The 22,828-nt window shown below is 52.5% G+C and overlaps 1 protein-coding gene across 21 annotated transcripts in view; it reads left to right on the top strand.

The window, feature by feature from the left end:
• NFASC (neurofascin) overlaps positions 1 to 22,828 on the top strand; it is a 201,247-nt gene that overhangs the window by 149,600 nt on the left and 28,819 nt on the right. For 8 of the 21 annotated variants that reach the window (XR_012091204.1, XM_073011570.1, XM_007988770.3 and 5 more), the window contains 15 exons: positions 217 to 348; positions 2,847 to 2,990; positions 3,685 to 3,796; positions 4,163 to 4,329; positions 4,777 to 4,924; positions 6,175 to 6,299; positions 8,661 to 8,762; positions 9,056 to 9,253; positions 10,061 to 10,131; positions 11,489 to 11,711; positions 13,701 to 13,816; positions 15,598 to 15,802; positions 17,105 to 17,227; positions 18,325 to 18,498; positions 20,938 to 20,952. Coding sequence is in view for 20 of the 21 variants with exons in the window: in XM_073011570.1 (XP_072867671.1) it covers positions 217 to 348; positions 2,847 to 2,990; positions 3,685 to 3,796; positions 4,163 to 4,329; positions 4,777 to 4,924; positions 6,175 to 6,299; positions 8,661 to 8,762; positions 9,056 to 9,253; positions 10,061 to 10,131; positions 11,489 to 11,711; positions 13,701 to 13,816; positions 15,598 to 15,802; positions 17,105 to 17,227; positions 18,325 to 18,498; positions 20,938 to 20,952 (2,055 nt within the window). In the remaining variant the exon portion in view is untranslated. Of the gene's footprint in view, positions 1 to 216; positions 349 to 2,846; positions 2,991 to 3,684; positions 3,797 to 4,162; positions 4,330 to 4,776; positions 4,925 to 6,174; positions 6,670 to 7,184; positions 7,230 to 8,660; positions 8,763 to 9,055; positions 9,254 to 10,060; positions 10,132 to 11,488; positions 11,712 to 13,700; positions 13,817 to 15,597; positions 15,803 to 17,104; positions 17,228 to 18,324; positions 18,499 to 20,937; positions 20,953 to 22,828 lie in introns of those variants that run through there. The other 13 variants (XM_007988769.3, XM_007988785.3, XM_073011573.1 and 10 more) reach the window with 6 other exon arrangements.

Genomic DNA, 22,828 nt, shown 5'->3' with positions numbered 1-22,828 from the left:
TGTGAACTCAAAATAGACAGATCAGCATCTGTGCAGCCAAGCCAGCCAGATACAGGCTGGACCAAGTTATCCCTATGAGGACAAGCCCTGGGGCAGGTGGTGAGCGCCTGGTGCTGGGACTCAGGGGGTCCTGCCACACTAGAGGGAGACTGCTTGGTTTCTTCTGCCTGTCCCATGCCATCTAACTCCCCTGCCTGTGCCTGTCTTGTCTTCCAGCTGCTCCCTACTGGCTGGATGAACCCAAGAACCTTATCCTGGCTCCTGGTGAGGATGGGAGACTGGTGTGTCGAGCCAACGGAAACCCCAAACCCACTGTCCAGTGGATGGTGAATGGGGAACCTTTGCAATGTAAGTAGCGAGCTGTTGTCCTATCTGACTCTCATCTCTCTCCTATCAAAGGCTTCAGATTCCTGTCACTATGCCAGCGTCGGTCACACTAGAAGTTCAGGACAAGAGAAGCCCACTGGCGGCTGCTTCTCAGTTGCCCGTCTTTTTGGACATCCCAAGAAACCTACCCTCTCTTTGTGTTACAGAACAGGAAGCCTGGAACTCTGTGGTCATATTCCCATGCTTAAGGGATTTCTGCTGTCTTGCGGTTTTTTAAATCTCTGCTTTCTTCCCCTGAAGAAGCCCAGTTGATGGCCTGGGGACTGTGGCTGCATCTCTTGGGGGTTGGGCTCTGAATGACAGCTGGGGCTTGGAAGGTAGAGGAGAGTTCAGTAACCCCATTGTTGGTTACTCAAGTTCTGCTCTCTGCTGAGGGCAAAAGAAGCAGCAGGGTTGTACAATGATGTGAAATATTATGGTTAGATATGAGGAAGAACTGCCCCAGAAGAGCAGATGCACAGGTGCAGTTTATTGAGTAAGCTTAGACTTTGGGGACATTTAGTCGTGCCCAGGTGGATGGAGTAGATGACTCCAAGGCCCCTTATAATCAGTGGCCTTGGTCAAGTTTTCACATCATAGACTCTCTGGTTGCATTCACTTTTCAAAATGTCCTGTCCTCACTTTCTCTAAGTGGTCAGAGGAAATGTAAACAATGGTGTCAGCCAAATGGGGAAAACGTAGATGGCAAGAACTCAGAATCTAACTCAAGAACAGCAGCTGATAGAAGCAGGTGGAGAAGGGGGGACACAGGTAGAGGAGAGGGTAAGAATTTACCTTTTTAGATATTTATTGTGTGCCACATTCTGTGCTAGATGCTGCACCCCTGTTGTGGCTATACTCTCAAACATTTAAGGTGAGGAAATAAGGTTCTGGTCAGTGCAGTGAGTTGCCCAACATCGCATGGCTAGGAAGTGGTGAAGCTCTGGGTTGCCGTGAGTCTGCAATATAACAGCACCAGCTAGTACTGAACCTAGTTATCCCCAGTAAATGTTACTTCCCCAGCTACAAGCAGAGATATGAACACTGCCTGCCTTCTGCAGTTCTCTCCATCTTAATAGGACTTTGGGGATAAGGCAGGCAATTGTGCTAAACTTTATAGCACCATTCAATAAAGGCAGTCCAGGACTTGCAACTGAGCCTCAGCCCTGGAAAGATCACCTGTCACTCTCCCCAGGGAACATGTAAGGGGAGTGACTGGGAAGAAAATTGGTTGCACGAGAATTTGCCAGGCAAGGAGGTGTACAAGTTGCTGGCACTGCCTTCTTGGTCCCTTTTCAGTGACTGGTGACCCGGGCATGGATGATAAGAATGCTAACCTTGTCTTCCTTTCCCATCTGCTGATTCCCCGGTTCTGGGCTCAGACTGGCTATCTGTGGAGTGGCGCCTGCAGGGCGACTCCTGCATCCTCCGCTGACTTCCCCTGCAGGTCTGAGTGATCTTGAATGCGTTTTGTAAGCTAAGTCATCAGCTTCCTAGTCCAGAAATCTTAGGAAGAAAGTCACTTTCTAGTGGTTAAAGATGAGAAAAGTGGCAATTCTTTGGTTTTACACCTCATCGTTGTTCTCTTATCTTAGCCTTCCTTAGAGTAGGGGAAAGTAGAAGTGATTCTTCCCATCTTACAGATGAAGGAAATGAGGCTCGGAAAGGTTTGTTGATTTACCCCAGATCCCAGAGTGAAGTGTGGGCAGAACAAAGACCCTAGCCCTCTCCAGCCTCTGCTCTCTGCATCCCAAGCCAGCAGTACTAGAACTGTGGGCAAGAATATCCTCTCTCAGTTTAGGACACATTTTTGGGGAGGAGCTGTGAGCTTAGGCAAATATAAGGACTCACACCATTTTCAAGAGGCCTTGGCTTATGGGTTTAACTTTGTGAATGTTTGGAGCACGCTCTCTTTAGAGGATGGGAGAGCGGTAGGTTCTGTCTATTGTAAATTGCTTTGTCCTTTTCAAAACACATTTAAATGTATGCACACTCGATTCAAATGATAATAACAGTATGTGTTAGACCTTCTGTTCATCACTTTGTACATGCATAAAATCTCAGGTTATCTTCACAAAAACCCCAAGAGGTGATCTGTTATTCTCATTCTGCAGACAAGGAAACTGAAGCTCACAGAGATTGAGTGATGCTGGTAGTAAGTGATGTGGTTAGAACCCAAACTGCTTTCTGTTTCCAAAGTTAATGCTCTCAACCACACCTGCCCAGTGGGTGTGCAGGTTGAACAAGAATTCATATTCCATACTCTAGACTAGATTAGAAATAAACCCCACAGGTTCAGAGAAGGGCTGAAGGTCACACACAGCCCAGCAGTGGCGAGACCAGAAGTCCTGTCATCTGGCCCCCCACCTGGTGCTCCCCACAGCACCCCAGTTGTTCCTGGGAGCCCTGGCCAGAGCCCCAAGTGCCCTTCACCCTGACCTTCCTATCTCTCATGAGGAGCGTCTCTTTCTTGTCTGTAGCGGCACCACCGAACCCAAACCGTGAGGTGGCCGGAGACACCATCATCTTCCGGGACACCCAGATCAGCAGCAGGGCTGTGTACCAGTGCAACACCTCCAACGAGCATGGCTACCTGCTGGCCAATGCCTTCGTCAGTGTGCTGGGTGAGTGTGCCCTTCGCAGCCTGTCTCCCCCTCCTCCCCACTACTGCGCAGTCTCCCTGGGCCTTGGTTATGTCATGGGCACACTTTCTTCTCCGGGGATTGGCCAAGCTGGGTGAGGTAAGAAGATGGTGGAGAGTGGAAACATGGAGACGGGAAAAATTTTGTAAGAGGGATGGAGGACTTAAAATTCACAAAGCTGGATAAGCAGACAGTTAATTCCATCAGAGCAGTCAATCTTAGTCTTCTCCCTCTCCTGATGAGATAGAGTGGGACTGTCCCATCTCCTTGCTGTATCTATGTTGACTTCCCCTGGGTTTGCAGCTGGATCTCACGGTGGGAATGGTTCCGAGTATATTTGCTGCACCCCTTGGGCAGGGAGAGGGTGGTGGGAGGGGTAGCTAGGAAATGCCTTAGGGCTGTGGTGGGGCAGCTACAGAACCTGCTGGATAATTTGGGGAGACCTTTTGCAAAAGCTGGATTTCAATGTAGGGTAGGTTGAGGGCAGAGGAAGGAGTAAGCTTCTCCTTCCCCACCTCATCCCTAGGGGCTTCCTGAAGGAGGGAAGTTTGATAGGGGAAGGTGCCTCAGTGCTTGGGAAGCTACTATAAGTAGAAGGCATGCAGAGGTGAGACCGAGGGGGAAGAGATGGAAGAGTTAGACTCAGTACTCGAGATGGGTTCTCTGGGAATTTCAGATGTGCCGCCTCGGATGCTGTCGCCTCGGAACCAGCTCATTCGAGTGATTCTTTACAACCGGACGCGGCTGGACTGCCCTTTCTTTGGGTCTCCCATCCCCACTCTGCGATGGTAAGTTCCAGGAGACCAGGCCTTCCACAGCAGGGGTCACCTGTCTCATCTTCTCCTTCCCATCTGGCCCATAGTAGGTGTTCAGCAAGACCTAGGAATCTTAAAGAGTCAAAGCTGGGAGGAAGTTGGCAGATCATCTGGATCAACCCCCTCATTGTACAGAATGGGAAACCGAGACCTAGAGAGGGATGGAGGCTTGCCAGGGCCACCTGGTGGTTACAGGCAGACCCTCTGAGGCTCAGGGCTCCAGACTCCTAGCATGGGGCTCCTTCCACAGCCCCCACGGTCTCTCTTGATTGGCTGCTGCCCCTGCCCTTGGGCTGGTCCTGTCTCAGGATGCTGTGTGTTCTGCTGCTCTGTTGTGAGGTTTAAGAATGGGCAAGGAAGCAACCTGGATGGTGGCAACTACCATGTTTATGAGAATGGCAGTCTGGAAATTAAGATGATCCGCAAAGAGGACCAAGGCATCTACACCTGTGTCGCCACCAACATTCTGGGCAAAGCTGAAAACCAAGTCCGCCTGGAGGTCAAAGGTAAAGGAGAGGGTTCGCCAGTGGGAGTTTGGAGGGGGCAAGGAAGCCCTGCTCGCAGTCATCCACATGCAATATTCACATTGAAAATGCACCACACCTATCTTTAACCTGGAATGGGCTCCCCAGTGTGCACCTGTGGAGTCCATTTAGGATTCATGTGGTCCCAAGAGAATTAGGGAAGGGAAACCTTCTGCTCACACCAGCTCCCCACTACCACCCCAGAAATTACATCATATGTTCCTGAGCCAGATGGAGAGGATTTGGGGCATTACCTGCCTTTGGGATTACCCACCCAGAACTCTGCTCCATTCATACCACAACATACTGTTTGTGCCCCGCTCCATAGTTGGCCCGAGGCCTCAAGGGCAGGCATATGCCACTGTGTGGCCGCGTGGGGATGCTGGGCAGAGAACAGGCCAGTGGCGAGTGCTCTGGGCTTCTCCACAGACCCCACCAGGATCTACCGGATGCCTGAGGACCAGGTGGCCAAAAGGGGCACCACGGTGCAGCTGGAGTGTCGGGTGAAGCATGACCCCTCCCTGAAACTCACCGTCTCCTGGCTGAAGGATGACGAGCCGCTCTATATTGGAAACAGGTTTCTCTTCCTCCCTTCCCACTTCCTAGTGCTAGTCTGAGGCACATTTTCTTTTTCTTGCTGTTGGTGACACATGGAAGAACACAGGGACAGGGAACCCGTGTCATGCATGTCACCAAGGAGCTACTGCAGAGGGGGTGATGGCCTTGGCGACTCCCCCACTTCAGGGGAGACCCCCTCCCCAACCCTGCACAACCTCCCTCTCTCCCACCAGCTCCCTGCTTCTCTCTCCTACACCTCCTCTCTCTCCCTCTTTTCAATCTCTTCACTTCTCCTCTCCCTCTCTCCCCTCTCTCCTCCTCTTTTCCCTTTCCTTTTTGTCTTCTCTTTTGCTCCTCCGCTGCATCCCAGGCTCCAGCCTTTCAGCCCTATTTGCAGTACCCCTAATCTTCAGCAGAGGGCAGGGTTGATCTGAGCCAGCTCCCAGTTCTCAGACTGAACCTGGAATGCTTTTACTACACCCATGCCTGCCCCTCTCCTCAGATCCTGATTTCACTGGTGTAGGGCAGGACTTAGGACACTGGCAGTGTTTGAAAGTCCCCCTGGGGGTTCCGGTGTGCGTCAGGATTGAGAACCGCTGTTCCAAGCCTCCCTCCCCAGGGCTCACTTTGCTTTACCTTCTTCCACCTCGGGGGAGCAAAGTTGTGCAGGGCCCTGCAGTTGGACATGGTACCAGTGGTTTCTAGCCATCATTTGACTCTTTGCAGAGGGTGTCCCCCTCTGCAAACCTTCTGGCACTCGGTGCTGACAGCTCTACAGCCCCATCCTGCTCTGCGGCCTCCCCTCTCTATGGGAGACAGTTCCGAGGAGCCAGGGGTCAGGCTGGCCTGAGCCTGGGTGCAGAGGAGACAACTCTGGGCTGAAGACAGATAAAGCTATAAGTATGAGAGGAGAAAGAATACCAACCTGCCTTTGGGGTCATGGGCCTCATGGTGCCCTAACCTGGGAGGGGGGCACAGCACAGTAAAGGCACAGGGGCAGGCACACGTATGGCATTGGAAGGTGAAAAACGTGATTCACGGCCACTTGAGCTCCACCCACTCTCTATTCCCCTCCACTAAGTATGGTGAATGCTCCAGGTGACCGTGAAGACCTTGCCTCTGTCAAAGCATTGAGAGGGAGCCTCATATCCCCCAGAAGGAACTTCCCTTGCCCTCCTGACTCGAGAGCCCCCTCTGGGGAGAAAGCAGTGGGCAGCCCTGAGCACTCCCCTCACCTCTCCTCCGAACCCTTCTTTGGTACCTTTGTAGGATGAAGAAGGAAGATGACTCCCTGACCATCTTTGGTGTGGCAGAGCGGGACCAGGGCAGTTACACGTGTGTTGCCAGCACCGAGCTAGACCAAGACCTGGCCAAGGCCTACCTCACTGTGCTAGGTAACTGCCGCTGCTCACCCTGGCACTGACCAGCCCCACCCCCTCCCCAGCAGCCAGAGAAGCAGTGGCCCAGGACAGTTCCGAGGGCAATGCCTGCAGTCAAGTGGGCAGGTCAGGCGTGGTGATCTCTTCTTGCCTTTTGATGTCAGGGTTAGGGAGCTGCCAGTTTTAGAACAAGCTGTGCAGGACAGGTTACCTCCTGAGTGGAGTGTGACTTCTCCACGTCTCAACTGAAAGGGGCCTGAGTGATACAGAGAAGGTGGAGAAGGGTTTCTTGTTGTGATCATTTTACCTTCCTTACAACTAACTCCACCACTAAGTCAATTAAAACAATCCATCCTTAAAGCAAGACTGAGTTTGTGTTTGTGCTTCCAATGACCTCCGCCAACCTTCCTTTCCATCCCGCCCCATTCCCGGGTTTTGGTGGCGTGTCATCGTGTGCTATGCACTGAGCAAGATGATGCCGTGTCTTCCTGGCCTGCACCCAGGCTGGACTGTAAATACTAAGCTAACCCAAACCAAGAGGAAGGAGGCCTCTCCCTTCCAGGGAAGCAGGTCCTCTGTCACCTCTGCCTCCCTGTGGGTGCCCTACTGCCACTAGCGTTGGTGCAGTGGAGAGGCACAGTTGCAGGGAGCGTGGGCCCAGGCATGAGAGAGTCACATTGGGATGGGAAGGAAACAGAGGTGCCACCCCCAGATGTGGAGGAAACACAGATGGCCTGTATAAGGGTAGGGGATTCCCCATGGAAGGACGGGGAAAGCCCTGCCTAGAACACCTCAGCCCAGGGGCAGCTGTCTAAGCCTTGGCTGCCTACCCCTATCCTTCTAGAACACCTTTAACCCTGGATAACCTGCTAACCTGGATAACCCATCTTACCTTTGCAGCTGATCAGGCCACTCCAACTAACCGTTTGGCTGCCCTGCCCAAAGGTAATTCCCACTAATCACAGTCCCCTGCCAGTGCCCTCTCTTGGCACCCCGGGTGTGGAGTCTGGGAGAAGGAAGCCGCTTTGGGAAAGGGTGACAGTGTATAGGTTTGTGGGCAGCACTCCTGGCTACATGGGACCTCCTTTCAGTTGCCCACATCCACCTCCCAAAGCCCAGGGCACGACCCTATGCTGGGCTTCCTGCTCCCTACAGGGTGAGCTCGGAAGTTCTCGGCTGCTGTTTCACCCCATCCCTTGCCTCCAGCCACACTCACTGCTCCCTCAGGGTGGCCTGTCCTCCCAGCAGTCTTTCAGGTCCTGTTTGCAGGGAATGCGAAAGCCTGCTCCCTTCACATCACCTGGAAACTCGTTGTTCAGCCTCCCTGCATCTGCTGCTTTCTTTTTTTTTTTTTTTTTTTTTTTTTTTTTGAGACGGAGTCTCGCTCTGTCGCCCTGGCTGGAGTGCAGTGGCCGGGTCTCAGCTCACTGCAAGCTCCGCCTCCCGGGTTTACGCCATTCTCCTGCCTCAGCCTCCCGAGTAGCTGGGACTACAGGTGCCCGCCACCTCGCCCGGCTAGATTTTTGTATTACACATGCCACACACACACGAACATGGGCCTGTGGGACTTGCCTTCCAGGTCCTTATAGTGACCATCTGAAAGATGGAAATCTGGTTCAGGGAGTCAAGATGGCGAGAAAATCTTGCCTACCCCTACCACTCAGTCACCGGATGTCTTTATCCCAGGCCAGGATGGCACTTAAACCCACTAAAGCAGTCCCAATGAGATTCGTGCCCCCAAAAAGGTGCTGCCCTCACCGCTGTTTGCAAGCCTGCTGGGCCCCTCTGTCCTGCTGTCCACTGGGGAAATTCCGAGACCAAGTCTCCATCTCCTCCCTGGTCTGGTCCCCTCTCTTTGTCGCCCCCACTCATCAAACCCATCTGCCCTGTTCAGCAGGCTAAGCCCTCTCCTGGGCTCCCGTCTACTCAGAGCGTTGGCATACAGAGTAGAGGCCAATTATTGTGAGAAAATGGGACAGAATCCCACACTCCCTCATCAGCCTTCCTAAGTGCTGTGAGCGTGGGTCTGATGACGGATGGCATTCCTGAATGCTTGCACTCTCAGAAGATCCACCGAGACAGGATGGCATTGGTCCCAGTTCTCTCTGTGCCCTGCATAATCCCCTTTATTCCTTGTTCCACACCCATTGATATTCTTTTTGGGGGCTGGGATTTCAGGAGTCCCCTCTTTGTTTTTCCTTGGGCCCCTGTGGGAAGGGAGTGGTCCCTGTGTTCACCCCTCAGGGCAGGCTGGGGTTGGATCCAGCTGGTAGTGAAGACCTAAACCCATCAGGGAGCTGTCCAGGGCTAGGGCTGTCACAAGGGTGGACCCGCTCTAACTCAGGAGCCCTGCGTGGTGTCTTCTTCTGCCACCAGGACGGCCAGACCGGCCCCGGGACCTGGAGCTGACCGACCTGGCCGAGAGGAGCGTGCGGCTGACCTGGATCCCTGGGGATGATAACAACAGCCCCATCACAGGTAGCTCAGGGGCCCTGTGCTCCAAAGCTGGAAAAGAGGGATGGTAACACCCTTAAACCGAAGGCCTTTCCTGCTTTCCAGTCCCACTTCTGCCTCACTTGATGTGTGCCCTGGGCTATCCTCAGAATGTACAGAGGCCTTGGTGTCTCTTCCTGAGCCTTGGGAAGAATTCTCCCTGTGCCTTTGTGTGAGAGAGATTATAAAGATCAACGGAAGCCAAGGAGGAAGTGCTTATAAGGAAGACCACTCCTAACTGAGCTCCCGAAACAGCTCTGTTTTCCTTGCCCACTCAGACTACGTTGTCCAGTTTGAAGAAGACCAGTTCCAACCCGGGGTCTGGCATGACCATTCCAAGTACCCCGGCAGCGTTAACTCAGCCGTCCTCCGGCTGTCCCCGTATGTCAACTACCAGTTCCGTGTCATTGCCGTCAACGAGGTTGGGAGCAGCCACCCCAGCCTCCCGTCCGAGCGCTACCGAACCAGTGGAGCACGTGAGTACCCCAGGGCTGCCAGAGAAGGCTCCGAAACTCCGCACCCCAAACTCACACTGAGTTCCCCCCATCCCCAGCCATGTGAGCTTAGGTTACTTCTCCAAGGCCCGGCCTCCTCATCTGTAAAGCAGAGAGTACTAACACCTACATCACAGAGCTGTTGTGAACATGTGAGAACGTGTTTCAGGTACTTACCATGATGCCTGGCATGTAGTAAGCACATGATAAACGCTAACTTCCAGTTTTATTATTAGTAATTCTTGATTATCTGCTTTAAAGGGGAGAGCTATGGCAAAGAGGTACAGCAGAAATACATAATTCAATGTGAGAAATATATAAATTGGTATTACATCAGATTTCTTTTCCTAACACTCTTGGGTAGTATTTGGATTTCTGAAATCACACCAGCTCATAGAGGGTAGAGATGCTGCCCCCCAAAAAAATGTTAAATGCCAGGGATAAGCCATTCTGGTATGAAACACATTTAGTGGATAATCCACAAAGGAGCTAATCCACACTGAGTTGGCTTACTGACCACCCACAGTGTGGAAAGCCTTATGATAAATGCTGTCTGGTAGAGGATTAAAATTCACAAGAAATTAGCCCTGCTCTGGGAGTTTAAATCTCAGCTCAGAAGGCACATCATGCACACAGTAAGTTCATTTACACACCAGACCCAGCGTGTACATAGATGCTGAAGAAACTCGGAGCGTAGAACAGACCCATCAGGTGGGACGGAGGAAGGTTCCTTACCTTGCCCTGGTAAGGCACAAATTGGACTTGAACCTGTGTCCGTTTGGGTTCCAGCCCCCGAGTCCAATCCTGGTGACGTGAAGGGAGAGGGGACCAGAAAGAACAACATGGAGATCACGTGGACGGTAAGAGGCCCTCCCAGCCCCAATGGAGCAGCTCCCCTTGCCGCAGGCACCAGGAGCCCCTCTGCCTTGATGCCCCGACACTACGAGGCCACGATGCGGTTCAGACTCTCTGGCTGGTCTTGGTGGCCATTCTTCTTTGAGAAACCAAGCTCCTCTCTGAGTTGGGCATCCAGAAACCAAACAGGACAAATGTCTAAGCATAAGATTTCAGAGAGGAGATGAGAGCAGAGGGGACCAGGGTCCACCGACTGCCAGTCTAGCCAAATGCATAGAGGATGCAGCAAAATCAAGCGGACTTCTCTTGAAGGAGGAGGGACTGGGGTTAGACTTTAGAAAACATCTAAGCACAACACCAAACCAAGTTTTGGTGTGTTCTAGGGCCCTTTCACTGGAGATTTGTGGGAGGTGGGGAGAGACCAACATCTGAGATGTGTCCAGTACAGGCTTTCTTTTGGTCAGAGAATGGAGTAGGTCATTCCAAAGACTCCCTCAGGTCTTATAAAATCCCATCTTTATGCCGGCTCACTGACTACATTTTCCAAACCGAAATTGGAGTATGTGGTCTCAAAACGACTTTTTTCCCAAACCACTCCCCAGTCTGAGAATGCAAACACAGCCACTGAAATATTAACATTTCTGAACTTCTGCCACAAGTAATGGAAACAGGGAGATGCAGTGTTTGGGATCATGACCTTCCCTGTCTTTCTGAAGGCTGCTCCCACGGCAGCCTTGGCCAAACAGGGCAACAGCAGCTGGACTGAGCCCAGATGCAGGACCCTGGTCTATGGCTCTGTATAGCAGGCTCCCAGGGGACTGACTCCTGGGACAGGTCCTTAGAAAATAAAGAGCAGAATCACACTCAAGCTTAAAGAACTCTGACCTCTTGGGAAGGACAGGACAGACACACACAAATTTGGTAGAACTAAAATCCATTCTGGAATTTTGAGTTCATTAGCAGGAGCCATGCTGTGGTTAATCACAACTCATTTCCTCTGACTTTGGAGAAGTTTACCTTATTGTCTATATTTTGATTTATTGTTGCTCCTGTCACAGGAAGGAGTTTTGTTGAAAATAAAACCTTTGCACCTGCAAATGTGGGTGGCTCTCAGAGTCAGAGTAACTGCGTCTCAGGCAAAGCCTTTGTCACAGAAAATCTGCATGCTGCTGGGTTCACAGGACCTTGGACTTTTGGGGGACTCACTGGGGTGGGGGATGTGGTCTCCCCTACCCTGCAAGGGGGCGGGCCAGTGTGGGGCATATCTGGAAGGGATGCTTGGCACAGCAAGAGAGGGCAAGCTGTGGGTGGATCTGGGCCCCTCTCCGGCAGCCTCCCCAGCCTGTCTGTCCCTCTGCCCAGCCCATGAATGCCACCTCGGCCTTTGGCCCCAACCTACGCTACATTGTCAAGTGGAGGCGGAGAGAGACTCGAGAGGCCTGGAACAACGTCACAGTGTGGGGCTCTCGCTACGTGGTGGGGCAGACCCCGGTCTACGTACCTTATGAGATCCGAGTCCAGGCTGAAAATGACTTCGGGAAGGGTCCTGAGCCAGAATCTGTCATCGGTTACTCCGGAGAAGATTGTGAGTAGTCTCCTCCCCATCCCCCAACCAGGACCCTTGTGGCTAGGTCGCACGAGGCCATGCTGACAGGCCAAGAAACCTGGGGTGGGTATGGGAAGTCAGCCAGTTCCCAGGAAGGAGAAATGTCCTGTAGTGACCTAGAGCAGACAGGCACCCAGTCATGTCAGGAGTGGAAATATCATCATCTGAACATAGTTGGAATTACTGAATGTCATCACCCAGTCCAGAGCTGTCATTTCACAGATGTGAAAACTGAGGCCCAGAAAAGGGAAAACCCTCAACAGTGTTCCATAGTCGTCAACATCGGTCTTGAGAACAGAGCTCAGGTCTTCCAATCCCCTGGCAGTGTGCCTTACTGCTGAGCCATGCTAGTACCAAGAAGAACGTCAAGACTACCCATCCTAAAGAGCTATGATTAGACACCTCCACAGGGCAGCAGGCCAGAGGTTCCCCCAGGGAAGCCTTGAGGGATTGGGAGGCCTCCTCAGCACCAGACAGGAGCGCCCCAGACCAGCCCCTGCTGGGGCTCCCGCTGCGGCTCCCAGCCCTGGGAACTGAGCACAGAAAGAGAAGGTTTTTGGGGGCTGGCCCCTGGTAAAACAACAAGATTCTGGTCATATACATGGACATATATGCCTGACTTCCCAGACGGTGGTGGCCTCGCTGTCCCCAGCACATCAGTCCCGTAGGCTGCTAAACAAAGCAGGGATGTCAAGGAGTCCCCTCCTGGCTGAGGGCCTTTGTGCCCTCTTGGGTCTGGGTCTGATGGAAGAAGAGATCATGTAGGTGGATGGAATGGGCAGAAGGAAGGGAAGAGGGACAGTCTTGGGTGGGGGGAACTTAGAAGGAGCCATGAAGAGTAGGGCCCGTGGCATTCTTAACAGTGAGATGGAGGAAGGCAGGGGTGGGCCCTGGGCCCCACTTTCCCAGAGGTGATTATGGATTGGACTCACAAGGGAGATGAGCAAAGAGGGTCAGCAGGTCCTCTGTCCATCCCACTCCTCACCTCCATGGTGGCGGGCACTCCAGACAGGAGCCCAGTGGTACTACTGGATGGTAAGTGCAGAAAGGGTGGCATCTGGTCATGGATTTCATGGACCAGCCCACAGTTTCCATTGCATGCTCCTACCCTGCGGCCCATGCTTTGATGGATTAGAGGGGACGAGGCAGAGCTGCTTTTGCAGCACAGTGGAGAAAACAGGGACAAGAATCAGTTATAGGGGAGGGAGAGGGCTTCCCTTTCCAGGTAGTCGCAGGGTCGGAATCACTTCCTGAACTAGATTAAGGCATCTTCAACCTGTGGGTAATGTTTCCTGCCAGGAAACAGACGCACTCTCAGAAGGTACTATTTATCACGTGTGGACAGAGTTAGAGGGAAAACGGCAAGATATGTGATCCACCTTAAAGGCTGGCAGCAGTAGGAAGCCATTATACCACTCCGAGCCTCCATGGACAGGGACAGATGAGTCCACAGCCTGCAAGGACCACCCTCAGGAGCCATGGCCTTAGGTAGAAGAGTACAAGGCTGTCAACCTGTAGCCCAGCAAAGAGGAACCCAGGGGAATTGATACCCACCCTTCCTCTCCTCCTGCCCTGGGGCCTCCTGTTGGCACCTGCTATTGGTTAAACCCATCTGGCAGCCTGAGAACATGGGAGCCCCGCTGATAAGGTCCAGCGAGGGCAACCTCCCAGGACACGGAGCAGGGTGAGGAAGGGTGGAGGATGAAATGAAGGGGCAGATGGAAACTACCCAGCACAAGATGACTGCCCTCTAAACATGTAGGCAGAGTCCCTTCCACCTGGACTGCCACCGTTTTGTCCTGAGCCTTCCCCACCACCTTTTCAAGTACTGTCTGATGGAGGAGACATGGCCCCTGCCCTCATGGAATGCTCAGTGTTGAGTGGAGTGCAGGTCCAGGCCAGCAGAGAAAAAGAAGCAACCCTAGAGTCCTGCCTGTATAACCAACTCTCTGTCCCGACACATTGCAGATCCCAGGGCTGCGCCCACTGAAGTTAAAGTCCGAGTCATGAACAGCACAGCCATCAGCCTTCAGTGGAACCGCGTCTACCCTGACACGGTCCAGGGCCAGCTCAGAGAGTACCGAGTGAGGAAGCCAGCTCTGGACTCACCTAACCACCCAGCTCACTAACCAGGGCCAGGGGTAGCAAATGCGGGGCATAAGATATTTGAAAGAAATCCTAGGGATATTTATTGAATCCAGGGTTGACTTAAGAAGATAATGTCTAGAGTTAGATGTGCAAAAATATACCCAGAAAAAAAAAATTATATACATGATATATTTTATATACATACACATCTGGATTTAAAATTAAAACCCACTAAATTTAAATTTTAAAAATTATATATTATATATATAATATATACACACACACACAGATGTGTCCAGCAGATATGCTGAGAGATTCTGCTCAGCAGAAAATCACGTGAAAGGCGGTGGGTTTGGGTTGGTGTTGCGTAGCACATTGCATTTGGAATACATGCATGAGTGGGCAAAAATGTATCTTCAGAGCAGTGTTGAGGCACCGCTGAGCTACACCCCTCCGCTCTCCCAATGGCCCCTACTGGGCTCCTTATCTCCTAAGCCACAACTAACAGGCAAAGCCACTGAAAGCGTGCAAATGCCCTCCCTGTTGCCGCAGCCAACTCCAGATAACCCAGTATATGGAATTTCAAGGCCCTTGGCTTCTCCCTGCCTGAGAGCAGTTTCTGCTCAATCGTCCATCCTCTTCAAAAGGGTGAGTGAGCTCAGATGGGAAGAAGAGAGAGAGCACCCAGGGTATACACGGCGCTCCCTTCTGAGTAGCACTAATTAAAAGTTGGCTGGAAAGTGAGGGAGGGAGGCAGTAACTGTGATTAATGCAGGTTCTGTGGCCTCAGAGGCCATCAAGAGTTGGCTGATGGACAGTTGGAGGCAGAGCAAGAGAGGCTAGTCTCTTCCTGGGAAATGAATTTGGCCAGTAGGGGAAGGAAGGCAATGTGATGTGTACACTTGAATGAGCTCTTCCCCACAGTTGACTTGCACCCTTAACCTACTTGCTTAGAGATTTTTCTGGCTAAAGCTCCCCATGGGTCCCCCTCTAAGTCTGGACTCCTTCCTACCTTGCCACGGGCAGCCTGGGAGACACTGGCGTGGCCACCTGACCTATGGCTTCTTACCCACTGCTAATTAAAGACCTCATGTTGCCCAAACTCATTCCACCGTCCCCTCCAACACTACCATCTTCCATAGCTGTCCCTTCCCATCCAAGCTCTGCTACCATGCAGCCTGGCATCCCACTGACGTGGACATGTGACTGTCTCATCCCTAAAGGTCTTTCAACAATATGAAAAGAAATCATTTTACTTCAAAGGATTAAATCAATCTTTCTCATGTTCAGACTTCCGGGGGTAACTTGTTACCTTTCAACTGCTGCCTGCCGTCAATCTAAACCATACTAATCCAATTCAAGGTGATGTGGTCTTTGAGCACAGAGTGGAGCTTTCCATGCCTGGACCCTTGGCTCACTATTTTTGGTTCTGGCACGGACTCCCTGAGCAACCTGGTACCCACCTTGGAAATCAGTCTCATGATGGAGCAGCTCAGATGTAAGTTTGGCCAACTTGCTCTTTCCCCAAAGACGTGGCATGGATCAGAAAATAATTGGAACCAAAACCCTTATTTCTTGTTTAATACAAATTCATGTTCATGAGTGGCTGATGAGTGGGGATTAAAAGGCTGCTTCCTCAGCCTGGATAGGACTGATGAGGTCATTTGGGACTTGGAGGCTGTAGCAAGCAAAGGAAAGACCGGTCACTACCACCACCACTAACAACTAACCTGGCCCTGCCTGCCTGACCCCTCACCAGCCTGCCTCTGTCCCGAAGGCCTACTACTGGAGGGAGAGCAGCTTGCTGAAGAACCTGTGGGTGTCTCAGAAGAGACAGCAAGCCAGCTTCCCTGGTGACCGCCTCCGTGGCGTGGTGTCCCGCCTCTTCCCCTACAGTAACTACAAGCTGGAGATGGTTGTGGTCAATGGGAGAGGTGATGGGCCTCGCAGTGAGACCAAGGAGTTCACCACCCCGGAAGGAGGTAGGTCTGGCCTGCAGCTCTTCAGGGTGGGGCAGGAGAAGGGTGGCACACACCTCGGGCCTGGAGAAACTCCAGCGTGGCTCGGCATGGATGGCACAAGGCGACTTCTTCGAGGCCTCTGGGGCAGATGACCTGCAAGCTGAGCCTCTACAGCCATTCCCAGAGCACCACCACCAAGGTGACCTGCCCTGCCAGGAGGTTGTATCTCAAGAGAAGACCTGTGAGGTCTGCTGACATAATTCCAGACGGGCTATGCAGACTGATCCCCGAGGGCACGGCGGGCGCCTGGGCCGCCCCACCACCTTCCGAGGCAGAAGGCAGCCGTCCATCCTGACTGCCAGGAGCCATCTGATTTGTTTGCCGGCACCCAAGGCCTTCACGGTTCTCCCACATATTCTCAAGAAGCTGTCACTGAGATAGTCAGCGTGTGTGTGCGGTGGCTCTGCAGAGGGATACCCAAGTGTAGCCCCGCCTTCTGCAGGCCCATGGTTTCACAAGGCCCTGGGGCCAAAACCCCTGTTTTTTATTTCACATAAATTCAAGTTCATAAATTAAGAGATGACTGCAAAGTTCCTGGTTTATTTCCCTGTTCTTGCCAGTCTTCTTTTATCTGCTTTGCATCTGTTTCGTCCTCCTCCGTTTCTCCTCCCTCCCTCTTTAATTGTTATTTTCCCCATTTTTCCTCTTCTCTTCCTCCTGTCCTCTGTTCTTCCCTCTCGTTCTCTTTATCCTTGTTTTTCCCTTGCCTTGGTTTGGTTTTCATCATTGGCCTCTCCCTAACACTCCCACCCTCCCACCTCTTCTGGATGTTCCACCCTGGGTTTCTGTCTCCTTAACCCTGAACCCAACATTCTCAGCTCAGAAGCCTGGGCCTGCTGCCTGGACCCAGTGATGAGAATCCTTGTCTGAGGATAGGGAACTGCAGCCTCTGTACAAAACAGCTGTAAGTGGTTCTCTACCAAGGAATGGTTCTGCCCAATTTAGAGGTGTCTTTGCAGAATCAGAGCCTAATGTGTGCTTAATCCAGGGTAGTTGCTAGAAGAAAACCTGATTTACTTCTTCCTCTCTTAAAAAGCAGAGTCTGAGCTATGTTTGTCTTCAGACCTGGAGGAAATGGCATCCTGGATGGGGCAATGGGCTCCGGTCGTCTCATGGTTCTCCCTGGCTTCAGTTTAGCAGTGTCCAGCATGGGGGTTGTCCAGAGGTCAATGCCTTCATACTTGTGCTTTGTTTTTTTTGTGTTTTCCTCATCCTCCCTGCCCCCTCCCCCTCATCTCCCCTGCTCTCTCCTCCTTCCCCAAGTACCCAGTGCCCCCAGGCGTTTCCGAGTCCGGCAGCCCAACCTGGAGACAATCAACCTGGAATGGGATCATCCAGAGCATCCAAATGGGATCATGACTGGATACACTCTCAAATACGTGGCCTGTACGTTCTGCCCTTCCCTTTCTCTTAGATAATCTGGGAACCAGAAACCCCATTCTCACCACTTTTCCTAAGTACTCAAGGTAGAAAGCCTGTGGGTGCAGATAGCATTGTGGAGGGATGGAGGGACCAACGAAACAGTTCCCAATAGGATTAGGGGAGGCAGGTGGGACTCAATCCCTGCTCTCCTTGCATAGTTCTGCCTGCAGGGAGCTTCTAGTCTCACTGATGAGACAAAGGGAACTCCAGTCTAATGAGGGAGACAGCCATGGCCTTTAGGGATCTTTTGTAGTCTCCAACACGTACAGAGTCTAGGAGAGAGAGTTCCTCAGCCTCTGGAGCTTCCACCTGATGGGGTAGACAGTATACTCACAGGAGTCCACAGATAGTCAGGACACCCCTTGACAAGGTGTCATTTATGATAAAGCAGCTGCATATAGAGCTGCCTGGTGACTGTGGGGTGACCCGAATCAGGAGCCTGGGTTGGAAAGACCCCACCTCAAGAGCTCAGCATCACCGTGCGGGGACAGGAGTACCATTACATTTGAAACACGTTAGGCCTTCAAAAGTAGGTAACATACCTCATTGGGAAACTCAAAGAGCCAAATGATGTGTTGTTAGCAATTTTAATAGCCAACTGTGTGCTTGTATGCTGTTCAGCATTGATCTCTGGACCAGACCCTTTCACCCTTTGAGGTCCATTGAATAGGCATTTTACAAAGGAGGCATTAAAAATCAAAAGGCCTCGTGGCGTTGCCCTAGTTCTGTTTGAAAGGAAGAAAGAAAGTGAAGAGTTTTGTCGTTGTTGAAAGGGCTTAAGAATATAAACGGAATCTTTCTGAATCAGCCACATAACTCTTCAGTGAGCTAGAGACAACAGGATCAGTGAAGAAGGATTAACCCTGGGCGTAATCAAAGAGCCCAGAGGGAGTTCTCGCCCAGCGCTCTGCCTTTGAACCAAGCCTTTAAGATCACCAGGCAGGTGCTATCATTTCCCTTTCCAGCAAAGTCAGGAAGGTGTTCTCCCTCCAGCTTGCAGATTATATAACCCATCAATAAACGTTGCTAAAGTTTAATTCCACTTACCTCTGTCTCCCCAGTTAACGGGACCAAAGTAGGAAAGCAGATAGTGGAAAACTTCTCTCCCAATCAGACCAAGTTCACGGTGCAAAGAACGGACCCTGTGTCACGCTACCGCTTTACCCTCAGCGCCAGGACGCAGGTGGGCTCTGGGGAAGCCGTCACGGAGGAGTCACCAGCACCCCCGAATGAAGGTAGGTGCATGGCGGCAAGCCCCTGGAGTAAAAGGTCCCGGCTAGTTCAGAGGCCTAGAGAAACACACTGAGGTCTGTAGCTGGCTGCCTGGGATGGAGAGGAAATGGGGCTTGCAAGTCCTCAAGCCCTTGGTAGGTGAGAACCCATCTTACGTGTTAGAGGTAGGTTCTGGTGTTGGATCTGGAGCCCAGCTGTCCTTGGACCTCTGTGATCACACCTGGGTCCCCACTTGCCCTGACTTGCTGAGTCACTTGACATCTATCGTCTTTCCTTCTTGTAGAGGAATAAGGAAGTGAGCATGAGTTGAGAAATGAGAGAAAGCATAATGAACTCCAAAGAACAGTGAGTGTTCACCTCTTGAGGGAGGCAGGAATATGATTGTGAGTGCCCCATGAGGGCTCTGGGGACAACCTTCTTTCTTCGAAGGCACATGGGTTCAAGGAGGTAAGGGAAACCATCATGACGACGCTGCTTACTGGCATCGTGAGTAGAGCAGAGAATGTGGTCCCTCCTTGCAGCCTGAATCAGATGTGTTGTCAGGCTGCAGAGAGGAGGAGGAGTTAGGAAACAGCCGTTTGCCAAGCCAGCTTCACAAAGAGCAAATGAGTTCTTCATCTCCTGGGTCCAGGCGTCATCTGGCAGCATTTCATCCCCCACCGGAGCTGCACCTGCCTGAGGACTCCACTAGAGGGGGCTCCAGGCTCACCCACACACACGCTGACGTCAGGTGGAATGTGCAGCCTGGGACCTCTGGAGGAGGCAAGGCTGCAAAAACCTCAATACTGGCTCACCCCCTAGGAAAGGCTGGGGACCCCTGTGTGTCTCCAGAGATACAACGGTCAATTCAACAGCCATTTCTTGAGCACCCACAATGTGAGGTGCCAGACACTGCCACACACAAGGGATATACAAAGGTAATAAGAAGCTCACACCATCTAGAGGGGGAGCCATCTATAAGAATATCTAATTGCATGTCTAAATGAGGGGGCACAGTGGCTGGGCAGAGTGGGGGATTCAGTCTTCATGGGAAAACTCCAGAGAAGAGGTGATGTGAGTGGGTACCCTGGAATCTGAGAAGTCATCGTGTCTAGTGCTTTCCACAGAAGGGTCAGGTCCCGCGGCCTGGCCCAGGCCCAGACAGGGTCTCCTGAGTGCCGCCCCCACCTGCATTCCAGGAGAGCATCCGTGCTGCCTTCTCTGGGGCTACCAGGCCTGCCACGTCACCCCGGGCTCCCAGGCAGCTTCACAAGTTGCCCACATCCTTCCCCAGCCCCACCACTCTAGCCAGCACACCAGCACTGAGGCAGGAGAAGAGGGGCCAGGCAGAAGCAGAGAAAGGCTGACAGCCCTCTCTGCATCCCTCTCCGGGCTCAGAAACCAGGAGTGAGTCACACAACCAGCTCTCCCTGCCGCTGTGCTCTTCTGCACTCTCCCAAGCCCCTGGGCACTTGGGAAATTTATTAGGGCAAGGGGACTTAGGTTAGTGACTGATGTGTGTCTGTTACCAAAGGCCAGGCCAGGCTGTGATGCACTTTCTTGATTACTCAATTCTGCAAGTAGGTAGATAAAGAGAGCCCCTTCTTCCCTCCCTATGTGCACCCCAATACAGAACATCAGATAAACAAAGCCCCATTGTCCAGCCCCAGTAACCACCACAGAGAATGTTCTGCAGCCCCGGGGGACAAGAGGACAAAGAGAGGCTTTGTTCTTAACTTAGGGCTTTGCAGAAAATTCAAGAATTTCACTTAGGGCTCTCAGTCCAAACTTAGGTTTCTAACTTCATAAAGTCCAACTGGAAGGGAAGAATTGGAGGGACGGAATACCAGGAGAGGGGCTCCAGGCTCCGTCTTTCAAAGTTCCTGCCTTCCAAGGTTGCGATGGTGTGGAGCGGGTGCAGCTGAACACGCTCCCTCTCTCGTATCCATCCCACTATGCAGCATCTTCCCCTGAAGACAGAAACCATCCTTTTGACTGGAGTTGATTTCCTCCCACACCACCTACTCCTTATCCCCTCAACCCCTGGCATCATGGAGGGTCACCCAGCCTGCTCAAAGGTCATGCCAACCTAGCCAGAGCAGGATATGCTCTTGAGGACAGAACTGGGAACATAATCCTCTGAGTGGACTGTCTCTGCAGCCACCTCGTAGATGTCCAGTCCTTGAGTCAAGGTAGAAACAGTGTGTTAGAAAGGTCTCCAAGGCCCAGGTGGAAAGGTTTCTGTAGGAACGTGCCTGACTCAGGTGGAGTTGACCGTGAACCCTGAATACCAGTTGGCATCCTCAGGCCAGCAGCCAGCACCTGGCCATGCCGTCTGCATAAGGTTTGGGCTGGAACCTTCTCTGCTTGCTTGTCCTGTGGTTTCACTTGTGCTCTGTTTTCTCTTCCCTTTTCCATCCTTTCTCCCTCTGTCTGGCCATCTTGGGTGCTGTGTTCTGAAGCTACTCCAACCGCAGGTACCGTACCAGCATCGGAGGTAATGGGCATGGCATGGGGCAATGCAGGCGGAGCCCAGCCAGGGTGGACAAGGAGGGAGAGGCTGAGGCTGAAAGCATGCTCCAGAGTCACCCTTTCAGTGACTGGGAAGCCAGATTGTCAAGCGGGATGTGTGTGGAGGATGGGACCAGAGGAGAGCAAGCCCGCTTTCCCCCCTTCCCAAACTATTTGCCCCCTGCTGAGAAAGAGAATGGCTCAGCAGGGGTCCCACACACACCGGCCCTGACCTGCTCTCTGGAGCTGCAGTTTGATTCTGACACTGAGTAGATTACTTCCCGTTAACCACCTGAGCCCTTTCCTGGACTTGACAGCTCAGAGCAGTGTTCCCAGCTGTGGCTCTAGAAGGCGTGCTGCAGCAGGAGCAGGGACAGCTGGCTCCTGGTGGGGCTGCCGTCTCCTGAAAGGGTGAGCGCAGTGTGCATGCCGGCTTTGCATGCTGCATGGGGGCCTGGCACCGGCTCTGCCAGCCACCACGGGCACTGCTCAGTGAGAACAAGCAAGCACGTCCATGGATAGGGCCAGGTGCTCCAGTTCCTGGAGTCTCAGCAGGCACCGTGGGCTGATTATCTCCTCACCCTTCAGAAACCCAGTGTTTCCAAGTCTTTAGCATTAAGAACAGTCTCCACTCTCGGGGTGTGGGAGGTAGATCTACAGTGGACTGAGGTGCTGGGCAGCTCTGGGCTTAGGACCTGCTAATCAAGTTACTTCTCTCTAGTCCTCATGTCATGGGTTTGAGGGCCATCAAAGGGCTCTTCATCACAGGAGGCCAGTCCCCAGGCTGGAGAAACGAGGCAGGGGACCCCAGGGTTCCTTTCCAGGCCCTCCTCTGAGCCTGAATTACATAGATGGGAAATGAGAACAGGATTCACCCTGGCAGAGCAAAGGCTACGAGCAAGCGCTCACCAGAGCCTCCTTACATGCCAGGCAGTGGAGGGAGAACTGAGGACCGGACCAGGAATCTGAGGGTTGGCTTATGAAGGGGATGCCAACTTGCCCAATTCAATTTCCTCCTCGCCTTTGCTTATTCATCCGCACCCCCATCCTATGTTGATTCTATTTCTGTTGCACAGCTGCTTCCTTCAGTTTGTGTATGTTTTGTGGTCAGAGCTGTGGATGGTGAGCTGCCATCATCCTTCCCTCTCTCCCTCAGTCCTCACAATCACCACCACCCCAGTGCCTCCCCACAAAGTCTGAACACCCCTGGGAAGATGTGAGGCAGAGAGGTGATCCCAAGCCTGGGGACCAGGGTGAGAGCCATCCTTGCCACACTGGGGCCTCCCTGACTTCCTGCTTGAAGTTTACATAAGTCTCTCCCATGACGAAGAGGAAACGCAGGGAGGGCATCAGGCAAATCAGCTGCAAGCTCATTGGGGCAGCAGCTCCCCATCCACCTCCCCCGTTCTGGCACCCTAGGACCCAAGGCAGGTGGGCCTGGTGGCAGGCAGTCTGTCTTGTTCAGTGGGCATCTGTGCTGGCCTGTGCTGCCCCTCTACTGAGTGGGTGAGAGGTATCTTTGCAATCACCCTGCTTCCTACTTCCCACTTAGAGAAGATCTACACTCAGGCAGCATGAGCTCACGGTCTCAATCAAATGTTTCCTGGGCTCCGGCTTCCACGTGACATGGCAGTGGAGGCAGATTGCACTTTTTGGGAAATGAGATGTGCTGATAACATCAGCTGTTCTCAGCTTTAAATGCGTAAGAACCTTCTGCACAATGAGCAGGTGCCAAGCAACAAAACTCGGGTTCCATGTTTTTGACGTGGACCTGGCGTCCGGCCCACTGCTGTCTTCCCTCTTGTCCTCTCCAAACCTGGGCACTGTTTCCCCAAACTGCTC

The sequence above is a fragment of the Chlorocebus sabaeus genome, chromosome 25 (assembly GCF_047675955.1).
Source record: "Chlorocebus sabaeus isolate Y175 chromosome 25, mChlSab1.0.hap1, whole genome shotgun sequence".
NCBI lineage: Eukaryota > Metazoa > Chordata > Mammalia > Primates > Cercopithecidae > Chlorocebus > Chlorocebus sabaeus.
Note: the sequence above shows the minus strand (reverse complement) of the source record. Positions and strands in the feature narration are given on the sequence as shown.